This window comes from Meles meles, chromosome 4 (genome assembly GCF_922984935.1).
Source record: "Meles meles chromosome 4, mMelMel3.1 paternal haplotype, whole genome shotgun sequence".
NCBI classification, from domain to species: domain Eukaryota; kingdom Metazoa; phylum Chordata; class Mammalia; order Carnivora; family Mustelidae; genus Meles; species Meles meles.
In genome coordinates, this window is record NC_060069.1 from 3,482,957 (window position 1) to 3,496,700 (window position 13,744).

At 36.7% G+C, this 13,744-nt stretch overlaps 1 protein-coding gene across 3 annotated transcripts in view; it reads right to left on the reverse strand.

Annotated features, from left to right (window-relative positions):
* The window catches only part of ARMC8 (armadillo repeat containing 8), a 117,700-nt gene that overhangs the window by 57,632 nt on the left and 46,324 nt on the right, over positions 1-13,744 (reverse strand). For all 3 annotated transcript variants that reach the window (XM_046002007.1, XM_046002006.1, XM_046002010.1), the window contains 4 exons: positions 7,033-7,104; positions 5,289-5,431; positions 5,087-5,184; positions 1,680-1,772 (listed from right to left, as the gene is read on the reverse strand). In XM_046002007.1, the coding sequence (XP_045857963.1) occupies positions 1,680-1,772; positions 5,087-5,184; positions 5,289-5,431; positions 7,033-7,100 (402 nt within the window). In that variant the 5' untranslated portion in view covers positions 7,101-7,104. The remainder of the gene's footprint in view (positions 1-1,679; positions 1,773-5,086; positions 5,185-5,288; positions 5,432-7,032; positions 7,105-13,744) is intronic.

Genomic DNA, 13,744 nt, shown 5'->3' on the forward strand with positions numbered 1-13,744 from the left:
GATTTAATGGCCTTCTTTTATCCATGATTTCAGCTAAAAAGCACTGAGAAATTTTAGATGAGCAAGCCTAAAGGGATTCAGAAGTTTCTGATGAGTAATTCTAAAAGCTATTTGGGTAACTTCTGAGATGGGATTATTCAAATTTCTCATAATGTAACATAATAATTTGACATGTAGTAATTATACCTCCAGGTCCAATTTTCAGTGCCCCTTTGGGATTACTGTAACTATAAAATGCTGTGCTCTCAAGCACTTAGGTATAGATGCAGAAAGACTTCTAATGAGGTACAGGAGTTCTGGAGTGTCCTCCTTTACCTGTCTGCCAGGGCTGGGCTACAAGACTTAATTTTACTGCTAGAAAATTCTATACTCTATTAAGTTCAGCTCATTTTTAGCAAATAAATGGCAACAAAATTGTCATTTTCTCAAAGTCTTTCTTTGCCCACCTCAAAAGATTAAGGGAGTGTTTGACATCCCTGCACCTATGAGTTGACCTACACACTGTCAAAGCAATCTGGGAAGAGAAACGCAAAGATTTTTGACAAAAACTTTAAATTCTAAATGTCTTAAATAGAACTGAATAGGCTGTGAAAGCCTACTGGGATTTGGGAAGGAAGGGTTAAACAATTAAATTATAATGATACTTTTCCTGGAACTTAATGATTTAAATTTTCATTTATTTGGGTAACTATTCTAAAACAGTATACATGTATGATCTTCCTGGTTTCATATGTAGGTGTTCACTTCTCTTTCCTTTATTTTCTACAGTTCCCAAACTCCTTACTTTGTCTTATTACAAATATAGGTAGGTGAGTAATGCTGTCCTGAAAAATTTAGTCATCAGAACATAAACATGTGGTTAGAAATTGGCAAATGTGTAGAAATCATGAAGGATCTCAAATAAATAATCACCCGTGGCTACCAGAAGACTGTACTCCACATGTAAACTACGAAACAAAGTACGTAGCACTTTGCAGCACTCTTCAGCTTAGGGTAAGACCCTTTTAGGAACAGAAATTTCTCTCAACAGAGAGCAGAGAAGAAGCTCTCATTTCTCCTTATATGAGATCACTTAAAACAATTTCCCACAATGAGGGTGTGGGGAAACAGTTATGATCACACACTGCTGGTAGGAGTATAAAACGGTACAACCTCTATACAAGACAGTATGTGGTAAGATTACAAATGCACACATTCTCTGACTCAGCGATTTCTTATAAAATGTCTTACACAAGATATTTTTGCAGCACTGTTTTATAATAATGTAAGACTGGAACAAGGCAAATGTCCAACAATAGAGAACTGGTTATACAAATTATTGCATATCTTTATAGTAAAAGATATAGTAACATATTTTATAGTAAAATAGTATACAGCTGTTGGGGAAAAAATGAGGGGCCTCTTATGTACTGATATGGAATAGCTTTCAAGATATGTTAAATGAAAAATACAAAGTACAGAATAGTATATGTACGGAATGCTACCATTTGCGTCCAAAAATGGGGAAGGGGATATAGACATAGGTCTGCTTATATATAAAAACAGGGGAGGGGGAGAATATACAAAGGTCTGCATAATTACGTATTACAGGTTATCTCTGGGAAGATACACAAAGAAGGCACATCTCCTGGGGGCACAGAAGACTTTCCATTACAGAGAACATTTATTCTGGTTCTTACTTTACAGCAGTGTGAGAAGATCTGACAGATGTACTCCTGTGTGTAGCGGGACCTGCTAAGTAGCGCCATGAGGTGTGGTATCACTGTGGCATCCTGGAGTCGAAGGGAAAGAGAGCATAGTAACAAGGAACTTAGGCACTGTGAATACATCTAACAAACTACTGCCACAAGCAGGCACATATGCAAGCTTCTTAATCACAGTAAATCAACACTCTTTAAGGAACACAGCAAAACAAATATAAGAGCCAAATTGTTTAGGTAAAGGACAAGGGGCTTCGATATTCATCCTCAACAACAAAATATAAGAATGGGAAATTCTCAATTTCTCCCACATAAACAGCCTATATCACCACAATAAGACAAAATTATTTCAAAAAAAAAGATATGACGGAAATCTGTAAATGTGAGCTAATGAGAGATACAATAACGAATAGCCTGTAAGGAGGAATTACAGTATAAAAATAAAACTTCACAGTTTTGATCTCTGAGATGTTATGGTAAGTATCAGTTACTAGTAAGAATCATAATGACTGTAGTTAGCTAATTTCAATCTTCACAAGACAATTTGTAAAATATCAACTCCTCACTTAGAGCACATTCTTTGCCTATTGCTGACACTTAGCAATATACAAGTTGGTGCAGTAGACAAGAGGACAATCTGCCCAATCTGCTGCAGGGCTCTCCAAGAATCCTCTTTTTCTTAGGGTGCAAAGGGAATTAAAAGTTGAAAGGGTATTTGGTCTGAACCACAGATGGAAAAGGAGACTTAGCTCAAGTCCTAAAGCTGTACTTCTCAAGTATGAATGTACATGCAAATTCCCAGGAGATAGTAATCAGGTACAGATTCTGATTCCATAGGTTTGGAGTAGGATCTAAGCTCCCAGGTAAGGCTGCTGCTGATCCATAGACCACACTTTGACAAAAGACAACAGAGGGAAGGAAGGTAACTTAAGAGTACTACTGTTGGGATGAACAAGATGTGGGGTTTCCCTCAGAAAGAAAAGAATGTCCAAAATCTTTAAAAGGCTAAGTGAAAAAACAAAAGGCAGCTGATTCCTTCTAAGTAGAATCCTTCCCTTTGCTTATTTGTATAACCCTTTTGTGTTATCATAAGCAGTTTAAAAACAAATGAAAAATTTAGAAAACCCCAAAGAAGTCAGGTACTAAATGTGTAGAAAGAAACGGAAGAGGGAAGATGAGAATGTTAAGTACATTTCTGTTTCATAGAGGAAGGAGGGAAAACAGTGATTCCGTTGACAGAAAACAGGAACCAGGTAGCAGCTAAGAAAGAACAGGCAATCAAAAGATGATATGAAAGCTTCTATTAAGCTCCTGAACTTTCTCCCACCTCTTTTCTTTCCTCCATTGCTCTCTCATCTCTCGGTTTTCCTGTAATAACAGCTTCATCCCGTTTCTTCACACCTGCCCCCTTTCTGCCAATTGTCTTATATAGATCTACAATTTATAGTTCATTAAACAAGAAACAGTTACATAATTTGCCCAAAGTCATCCAACTGATAAACAGGATTTCAAACTAGACATCCTACCTTCTTCTAAGTGAACTGCCCTGTTTTCAGTTTAGTATCTAAGTTGATATGCCAGCTGGCTCTATACAATCCAACTCACAGAGGGCAGTTAATTACACTAAAACACTACTCTCTGTCATCATTCCATCCAACACTCCTCACAGATTCACCAATGTCTCTGAGGCATAAAACACTGTCACTGTGAAAGTCACTTAATGTCCCTGGGTCTAAAAAAGTTAAGCTGGGTGGACTAGTTTTCCAAATTACATACCATGAACCATTAGTGAGTCATAAAATCATTCTGAAGAGCAAGGAGAAAGGAGTTAAAACGGCTGGCCAGGACCAGTTTCTTACTCACTGGGCTAGGGTTGGAAAGTAACTTCTAGGGTAAAGAAGACAGGTGATTGGTTTAATCTCTTTGTAAACATCACAATAGGACCTTCAGGGAAACAGACTGATATTTACTATGAGGTGAGTCCTTCTCTATATAAAGCTTTGAGAAGGAGTTCCCAATTTAGGCTAATAGTAAACCAGTGGTCCATGGACCAACAGCCTCTGAATTACCTGGAAACTTGTTAGAAAAGCAAATTCTCAGGCCCTATCCCAGACTCACTGACTCAAAAGTCTGGCAGAAGGCTCCAGCAATCTGTGCTTATTAAACCCTCCAGCCAATCGTGGTCTATGCTCAATTCTGAGAATTGTTGGAGTAAACAATACCAATTTATATGGCATGGCTCCCTGAAGAATACTGCACAAATCCCTGAGATGTAAAGTTAAGATATTTCATAATTTAGAGCCTCCCTGCTGTGTAAAGTGACCCATGAACCTCACTTACAGACTTTATGCACCATTATGGGCCAGAGGAGCATGTATATGATGTGGGGAGGATGACTATGGAGCCTCATGACATGCCCTCTCTCCCTGCTTCCATTGCCTAAGCCTCCTGATTGCTTATGCTCTTGAAATATTCGTAAAAATGTGATTCCAGATAAGATCTCTGACTTATATATGTCCTATCTGACACTGTGATTCTCTATGTTGGCTCACAGAATCACAACCAGCATTTTTCTAAAAATGAGAAGGCACAGACTAGAAACCAGAGGATATCACATTTATGGAATTATTTTGTGAAGACTGTCTCAGGAATATTCTCCCTCTCTCTCTCTCACACACACACACATAGTGTGACAATGGAAAATGTTTTTCTTATTGAGGACTGCAGATCAGAGAGTATGAAAAATACTGGCCTGGATAATACTCATTAAGAAAGTCCAATGTATTCAATAGATTAAAGATCCACTAGTAATCCCTAAGGGTTTTGAAAACTACTGAATGACTCCAAAGATCTCTGGATTCTTTCACACATATTCTCTGATTCTAGCCTGGCAAGTAAGCCTCCTGCAAGCTGTTTTCTGGTTCACCTCTTCTGTTGAAACGAGCACTGATGCCCTTCCTGCATTTAACTATTCTGCCCACTGTCCTGCATCTTCTATCTTACACAGATCTTTCCTCTAGAATGGCCTCTTTCCTCTCTACTTCTCTAAATCGTATCCATTATTCAAGATCCAGGTCAAATTCTCTGTAAAGCTTACTCTGCTGGATTTAACTTAAACTGAGTACATTAAATATACTGCCTTAATTTGATATTCAGAGATCAAAATGGGTCTTTTAAAAAATAGCTTATAAATTCCTCAAGGTCTGATACTATCTTTCACTTCTTTATAATACCTAGAACATTTGATATTTGCAAATTAGCAAGAACTGAAATACTTCTTGAGACTTTTCTGTAACATAGTTATGATGAATTTTGAGGTGTTGAGTAAAGTAGAGGTATGCTGTTAGTGAAATGTAACTGGTGGTTCAAAAACTTCTAAAACTCACTGTATATAAAAGCTCCTCTGGAGTTACAGGGCTGGTGAAGATGGTGCGCAGGCATCGGAGGCAAGCTTCAATGAACTTCAGGTCTGGAGACAGTAGCCCTATTAATAGAAAATGGACGTGAGACTCATCCTTTCAGTCCATATTTTAAACCCTGCAAACTGCTTCTAGTTTTTACTTGTACAAAAATGACTTGCTTACATACCTTGCAGTAAGGCTGGGATAATATGGCAATCTAGAAGAGACTTGACATTGTTCTCAGTACCCATAGCAAGACTTCCCAATACCACTGCACATTCAGTTTTCAGCTCTGTACTTGAGGTTTCTTGCTGAAGCAAGTACAACAATCTAAAAAGAAGGACTTTGATAAACAGAAGAGACTAAAACAATTAAACAAAAGTAATTTAGCTAAAAGTAATGTGACAGAAAAATGCTACCAATATATCCCACATACTAAAAATAGGGTTTGTGAGCTAACAGAAGGCTAGGAAATGATCATGTGTTTGTATCAACTATTCATTTAAAAAAGGAATATTTGAGTAAAAAATCAAAAGAGATTTTCTTCATTTAGAGCAAAAGCACTATTATATATAATCTCAGAGTTTATCAGAACTATTAATCTGAAAGTTGTCTACAAGTAGACAAAGCAGCCCCAAAATCAATTCATGTTATCTGCCACTCCAGGATTTGAAGGCTCAGAATATGCAATGCCAAGTATTGTCGGACCTTAAATTTAGACTAGCAAGGGACCTGCACTATCCAGAAGTATGGTTCAGAAATCACAGAGGCTTAACCTAGAGGGAACATTCAGAGTCCTTGTGCAGCTCTTTCAAACAAGGGAAACTTGTCTTTCTCCAATTTTCCCATTTGGGGAATCAGGAGATCCTCGCATTTCTATTCCAGCCCTGCCTGCCGAGCAACTATTCCCCAAACTCTAATCAGCCACTACTTATGATCACCTCCTTTATGTTTTAAGGTAGAACGCTCATGTGCCTTAAAGTAAACACTTACCCCTAAGAAAGGCTACTGAGAGCTTTATGGTTACCAAAGAATATATTTGAGATCAGTTACAATAAAAATAGTAAGATCATCAATACTGTATCAGAAAACAGAAATGAAGAAAGAGAGAAACCAAAACATTAAAAAACTTACAGCAACTGCACATAAAACTTAGTTCTGAGAAGCAAAGGCAAAGAGAAAGTTATACAACTATCATTGTCTACCAGAAAAAAATTTAGTTCATCAGAAAAAAGACCAAGCTTTCCAAGTTAAAAAACAGCAAATTCTAAAAATTAGAAATTAAAAAAAGAAAATCAGGATTAAAAATCAAGCAGGATTTTTTTTTTTTTTTAATTCCAAAAAGGTTTTGAGAATCCTAAGAAACTATTATCTAATCATACAAAACTGCCGAAGCCGGAATGCTGGGTGGCTCTGTCGGTTAAGCATCCGCCTCCCGCTCAGGTTCAGGTCATGATCCTCATTTCCTGAGATTGGGTCCCATATCCGGCTCCTTGCTCAAGAGGGAATCTGCTTCTCACCCTCCCTGCCACTCCCCCTGCTGTGCGTGCTCGTTCTCTCTGACAAATAAATAAAATCTTAAAACAAAACAAAACAAAACAAAGCAAAAAAAAACCTGCCAAGGCTCTGAGGAGATAAAGAATCAGGCTGGTGTATATTGTCTATCTATCCAACACATCCTTTTATTGCAGGGCCAATGATCTTCCTGAATTTCCAAAAAGTATTAATGCATTTGCTTCATATTCCATTCTCTGATACTTAAAAATTTCTAAAGAGATGCTTCATATATTTCAAAGCATTTATTTTAAAAATTAGGAGGTTTTCAAAAATAGGATAGGCAATACAGAAAAAAGTGGGTCTTATGGATGAGAATGAGAAATATACTAGAAACTTAGTATGAATATCAGAAAAGGAATTGATAGCAAACATACCTTGGAACAGCTCCTAAAACAATGAGATTGGCTTTCTGCTTGTTGTTTCCAATTACAGCATTTTTCATGTCTCTGAATTCAGGGGAAGAGAAAAGAGTAAAGTATGCTGAAACATGACAGAAAAATCAGTAATCAATTCATTCCACTTCATTATGCAACACCTTGGATTAGCAAACACAGAAGTCCGTGACAAAGTCAAATCCACCTGAGTACCAAAAAGAAGGAACAGAGACAGGTACTGGATGAGCCTGGGGGCCGTAAAACACAACAGTGTGGGAGTGGGGAAAATGGGAGATACCCTGAGCACTTGTGAAAGACTTCCAATACAAAGCATGTTCTTCAGACAAGGCCCACACATTGTATCTGATCTTGTTTCAGGGATCATGACTTTGTTCCTTTCTTTCCTCTCTTTCTGAATTCTTTGAACTGAGTATTTCTTATGATTCTATTTTATCTCCTTTATTGCCTTATTAGCTGTGCCTCTTAGGGTTTTGTTTTATTATTTTTTAGCAGCTGTTTTACAATTTATAATATGTATCTTTTAACTTATCACGGTAGTTTTCACAGAATAGCATCTCATTTCATTTGTATTTTAAGAGTCTTGCAAGCATATACTTCCATTTCTCCATCAAGTCTTTGTGCTACTACTGTCATACATATTTTATTTTTCAATTGGTTAGAAATAACAATATACTGTTACTATTTTTTACTTAAGCAGCCAATTACCTTTTAAAGAGATTAAAGGAAGAAAAAATCTTTATATTTCTCACATACTCACCAGTATTTTTCGTTCTAGCTACACTCAGATCTTCATCAGGGGTAAAACTTATCGAAAAAGAAGAGTATCTCTATGTATGGCCAGTTGGTTCACAAACACTGATTGGTCCCAAAGGACAGGTGGAGAAAAAATAATGGCTCAAAATAAGCCTAGTACTACTAATAAATTGATTAACAAAAAATACCCTAATTGGTCAGTAGTGCTATCTTAATAAAAAACACTAGAACACTATGTGATTCTATATAGCAGTGGTTCTCAAAGTGGGGAAGAAAGCATTAAAGCCCCATTGGGGCATTTCAGGAGTTTATAAGGGCGTCTGGACATTTCTGGCTGTAATTTTACAATTAGACAGCAAGCATTTTTGTACAGTTTAAAAAAAAAACCTTTATTTTTCAGTACTGCATCTGGCCCTGTAAATAAAAAGGAAATTATACTTTTTATTAGAAGTTATTTCATTTTGGAAAATCAGACCACCCAGCACAGGGGCCACTCCCAGTACTGGAATTATTGATACCAAATATTTACATATGGAAACATTATAAATTACCTTTTTAAAAATTTCTCCCTTATTAGCAAGGAAGGCATCATATTATTTTTGGAGTTATGTATGTGAGGAGTTATATTATTATAGATTTAATTTCAGAGTAGTACAGTGATCATTAAATATTTATAGGGGGGAGTCAGGTCTGTGTTAAGACCATCACTATAGAGCCTCAAAGTTCTTAGCTCACACATTTCTTTCATATCCCAAAATAAGTTCCCCTATATTCCCAGCCCAGCATCTCTTTTGACTATTTTAGGTGGCCATGGTCTAAATGTACACCGGACATTTTTTGCCAACTTTGAAACTTAGAATCCTAAAAAATTCTATAATTGGCAAACCATGATATTGTAGAAAACAGAAGGAGAAAAGGTTACTTTAAAAAAATCAACTAAATGTTATAGTCAGTGTGTGTTTCCAATACCAACCAAATTCACTGGTATTAAAAACCCTGGTAATAATTATAATACCCTTTCTCCTTAATTACTTTCTTCAATTATGGCAGAAAAATATTGCTATGATGCAGTGATGCACTGCATCATAGCTGATGCATCAAAGCTGATTCTCGCCACAAGTTTCTGGATGGCATTTTCACAAGTTTTGAGACAAAGACTATTGGCCTAGTCTTCCAGTAGCTCAGTGGAGCGGAGGGTAGGTCTATTTTTTTCAGGACCTCATTTAGTTCTCTCTATAAACTATCACTCAGATCTTTTATGTGGTTCACAGGGGGTAAGTAGTAGTTTTTTTTTCGTTTATGGGGACTTAGCTGAATGACGCTTGTTATAAGGGTTTTAATCAAGTTCTGACAGACAACTATAAAATTAAATGACATCAAAGCCTCATTCAGCAAAGCATAGTAGGTGAAACTATATATCTAGGCTTCTAGATCTATACATCTAGGATTCCTTATACAGACTTACTTCCTAACCATCAGCTTAAAGACCCTATCCTGGCAGTATGATATTTATTTTCACCTTCTTTCCTTCTCTGAATGTGTTCCATCTATACTAATGTAGCACATCCATTTGTCTAGCAGCTATCTATTGAGAGTCTATTTTGTGCCAGGTGCCATTTTGGATGCTCTCTCTATTCTGGAGCTCCCAACAGCAACATTTCCCCCAGATTTCTCTCCATTCTTCCTAAACTAAGCAGAAATGAAGTGTCCCCACATTACCTTATAAACACATTCCAAATATCTGGAGCCATGCAAAAGTAAATGTTTTTATAGACAAAAACAAACAAAACCCCCTCCAAAACCAATTTTCCAAATACTCTTAATAGTTTGCAAAGAAGACATGAAGGAGGCAATTCGTAGTTATAAAGTAAATGCAGACTGAAGAGAATTAATAAAATGGACCAATGTCTAAAGGAGGTAATTCTTGCTGTGACTCTAATAAATAAAATATATCAATGCTACATAAGGAAGAAGAGATGTTAACACCCAGCAAATAAACTCTATTCAGTTGTTACTATAAAAGGATACTAGGAGATCATTCCTATGAAACAGTTACAACCGAAAGAGATCATATTTATCACATACACCCATCTTTAGCAGATCTAAATATGGTATAGGATTCAATTTCAGAGCCAGCCAGAATGAAGCTATTCTCTCTCTCTCTCATTTCCTTATCCTCTCCCCCTCATACTTTTCCCTGGCTACCTTTACTCATCTTTCAGGTCTGGCCTTAGATAATAATTTCACTTCCTCCAGGAAGCTTGCCGTGACAGCTACCAGGTCTGGGTCAGGTGTCCCAGTGGTGCTCTATGGTACTCTATCGCAGCACACGCATCACTTTGTTAGGATAGAAGTCTGTTTCCTCTTGAGAGGCAAGAAAGCCAGGCTGACCTGAAAATATCAGAGAACTTACTATTGATGGATCACAAAATGTACCATAAAGAAATCTGCACTTTTGTAAAATACAAACTCAAAACTATCATCCAAGATGGGGCACAACAAAATTATGCGAAACTTATATATTGCTTTGAAGTTTACAACGCATTCCATATCCATTATGGCATGTAATCTTCATCACAACCTTGAGTAATATTAACCCTATTTCACCGATGAGGAAGCTAAGACTCAGATTTGGGGCTTTTCTCAGAGCTCCACATTAAATGACAGAGCCAGTTTCAACTCATGTCTTTTAGGCCAAGTGTTTTTTCCATTACCTCCAATATATCAGGCATTCAGAAAAAACTGATCAAAAAGAAGTGAGCTAACGTATTGCCTTTTTCCTCCCATGTTTCAATTTTACACTTTTACACAAAACGATAAAGCATTTCTAACTTTCAATAAAAGATATACTTTTCCCAGTAGATCAAAGGAATATATCCCATATCAACCAGCTTTTAATGTTCGAGGGAAAATGCCCTACTTATATACTCCTGAAATTCAACAGTTAAGGTTTGAGCTCAACAATGTGTTAGGTTCTATGAAGGATGTAAAAGCATCACATAATGGGATGCTTGAAGAGTTTACAATCTCCTTGAGGAGATAAAAATAACACTAGCAATGTAAGGCAATGCTATATTATAAATTGAGTGCTTATATGGCTGAGATAAGTAAATGATTAGACAAGCTTAACAGGTTTTAAAGCAATGGTAGAACTAAATGAACCTTAGGAAATGGCCAGGATTTGGACAGTGAATGGGAAGGGCAAAGTCATTCATAGAAGACTGGAATGAATTTCCAATACTGGAAATGAATATATCATGTTTCTGGGGCAGGACCAGGAGCCTGGGTTGAAAAGAAGTGTCCCTTTAAGGTGGGAACATTTAGCAGAGCATAAAGAAAAGTGATGGGAAGAAGAGACAAACTAAAGGGGGAAGGATAAAAGAGCAATCATGTTTCCATCAGAAAAAGAATATGAAGGAAGCAGTGACTAAGCGAGATAAAATGAGTATCAGATGAATGGGAATGCAGAAAATACTAGAGTCAAGAGAGGCAACTAAATGGCTAATGCCCTTCCTCTGTGGTCCCAAGACTGTCCTGGGCTTAGGATTATCATAGCATTTACTAACCAAACCATAGTGGCCTATTTAGCAATCTAATTCCTTCATTAGACTTCTGGATGCTCCAAAGCAGTGATGACATTATTCATTCTTACATACTCCCCTCACATTACAATGCTTAGGACAATGCAGGCACTCAATAAATGTTTGTTGAAGGAATTATGCAATCCATCGAGATACCTGGTTATGTGAGACTGACTAGAATGGCAGCCACAGGAATCACTACGACAGAAGACATTCTGAGGAAGCAGTTAATAAGACGATTTGATGGGTAAACAAAATGTGATATGATACATGTCTTGAGTGATTACTTCAAGTCTCACATCCTGAAGGGAGAGAACACTAGGAAGCTTAGAAAATAAATCCCTTAACAAGACAAGGATCTATATTGATTTTGGACACAATGAATGATCTTTCAGGTAAGATAAAAATACCAGGTAGAAAAGCTTAGAAAGTAAGCCTTGGGGATATCCCACTCTTTGAGGATGGGAAAAGAAGCCAATATTAAGATGTGACAAAAGAGAAATTGCCACGGCACATTCTCCACTAAAATCTAGCTAGAAACTTTCATTTGTCCACTAATAAGTGGACTCAACAGGCATCTATTTTACAAAGAGACTAATCTTTCTACTTCCTTTCTTTACTCTAAAAGAGATTAATTTTCAGTGTGGGAGAGAAGAAGTTCAAATATTAAACCAACATGTACAGCTACCATAACTTACATCTAAATGAGCATATTAGGCTGGTGATCAAAACCAAAAAAGAAAGTTGAGGCCCTGAGGGCTCAGTTGTTTACGCATCTGACTCTTCATTTCGGCTCAGGTCATGATCTCAGGGTTGTGGGATCAAGCCCTGTGTCAGGCTTCACACTGGGCATGAAGTCTGCTTAAGATTCTCTCTCTCCCTTTCCCTTTGCCCCTCCACCCACTTCTCTCCCTCTCTTAAAAAAAAAGAAAAGAAAAGAAAAAATAAAACAAGACAGAAAGTAAACACTGCACTTTATAAGAAAAACAATAGGAGGGGCGCCTGGGTGGTTCAGTTGGTTAAGCGGCTGCCTTCAGCTCAGGTCATGATCCCAGAGTCCTGGGATCGAGTCCCACATCGGGCTCCCTGCTCCTTGGAGAGTCTGCTTCTCACTCTGTCTTTCTCCCCTCTCATGCTCTCTCTCTCAAATAAATAAATAAAATCTTTAAAAAAAAAAAAAGAAAGAAAAACAATAGGAAATTTTTTTTTAAAGAACTGGGATCTAGACCTGCTAGAGAAACAGTTTCAGTCAATCAGTCAAAACAGCATAAATTTTAAATGAAAACTTAATATCTAAAAACAGAAAATTATCTTTAAGATCACAGAATGCTGGAGCCACAAGCTAAAGACAATTTTGAACCAGTATTACTTTTTACTTACCTGAGGAAGTTCCTGTTTGGAATATTGTACATTCAAGCCTTGGTCTAATTTATGTGAAGTAGCCAAAAAATACACTGGATACTGAAAACTACAATCTGAGTATAAAGTTTAACCTATTTCTGAAAACTCGCTGGTCCTAAGACATCCATAAAGTGAGGAGAAAATATACACTTGTGGGTAGCTAGAATAAGACAACATGGTAAACAACTTACAAAATTATCTGGACTTAGAAAATTACAAACATACTCACTGCTCTAAAATTAGGTATGCCTTTTTGGAGAATGTAACATTCAAACATCCAAGTATAATAAGCTTTCTGCTATCTAGCATGGTTAGGGGGTGAGATAGGCTCATATTCTAATTAGAGTTACCACTGCCACAGGTGAGCTGCCAACTGTAAAAGAACTAGATAATGGTTTTCTACTATCCAAACCGAAGCCATTTTTAAGATAAGGCTTTGATCCAGGAGGCATTTGAGAAATTTATACTTAACTTCCCATTGCAAGTCAACTGAGGCACGTATTGTGCCCTACTATATGTATAAATTGAGAAGAACTGAGAATTGATGGTAATTTAGGTTTTTTTTAATAAACAAGTTACCCTGTTGTGTAAATTTCTGGAACGTACGTAGTGTTAGATAGAGTTCTAGTTTGTATAAATACTAACAAGCTCAGAAATCAGAATTATATTATATTATATTTAAATCTTTGTGTGTGTGATTACAAATCACCTTGTATTTTCCAAAAATGACGAGTACAATGTAGGAACTGCATTAAAATAAATGCCAAAATATTTTAGAGCATATTAATATTTTTAATACATGTAATCATTCCAAAGAACATCAAAAATGTTATTATATGGCGGCATACAGTTAAATGTTCTACAAATATGACAAGATAGATATAGATATACACACACTCATATCCATACAAATATACAGCTGTTCTTGATGTTTGAAGTTAATACTGCATACAAAA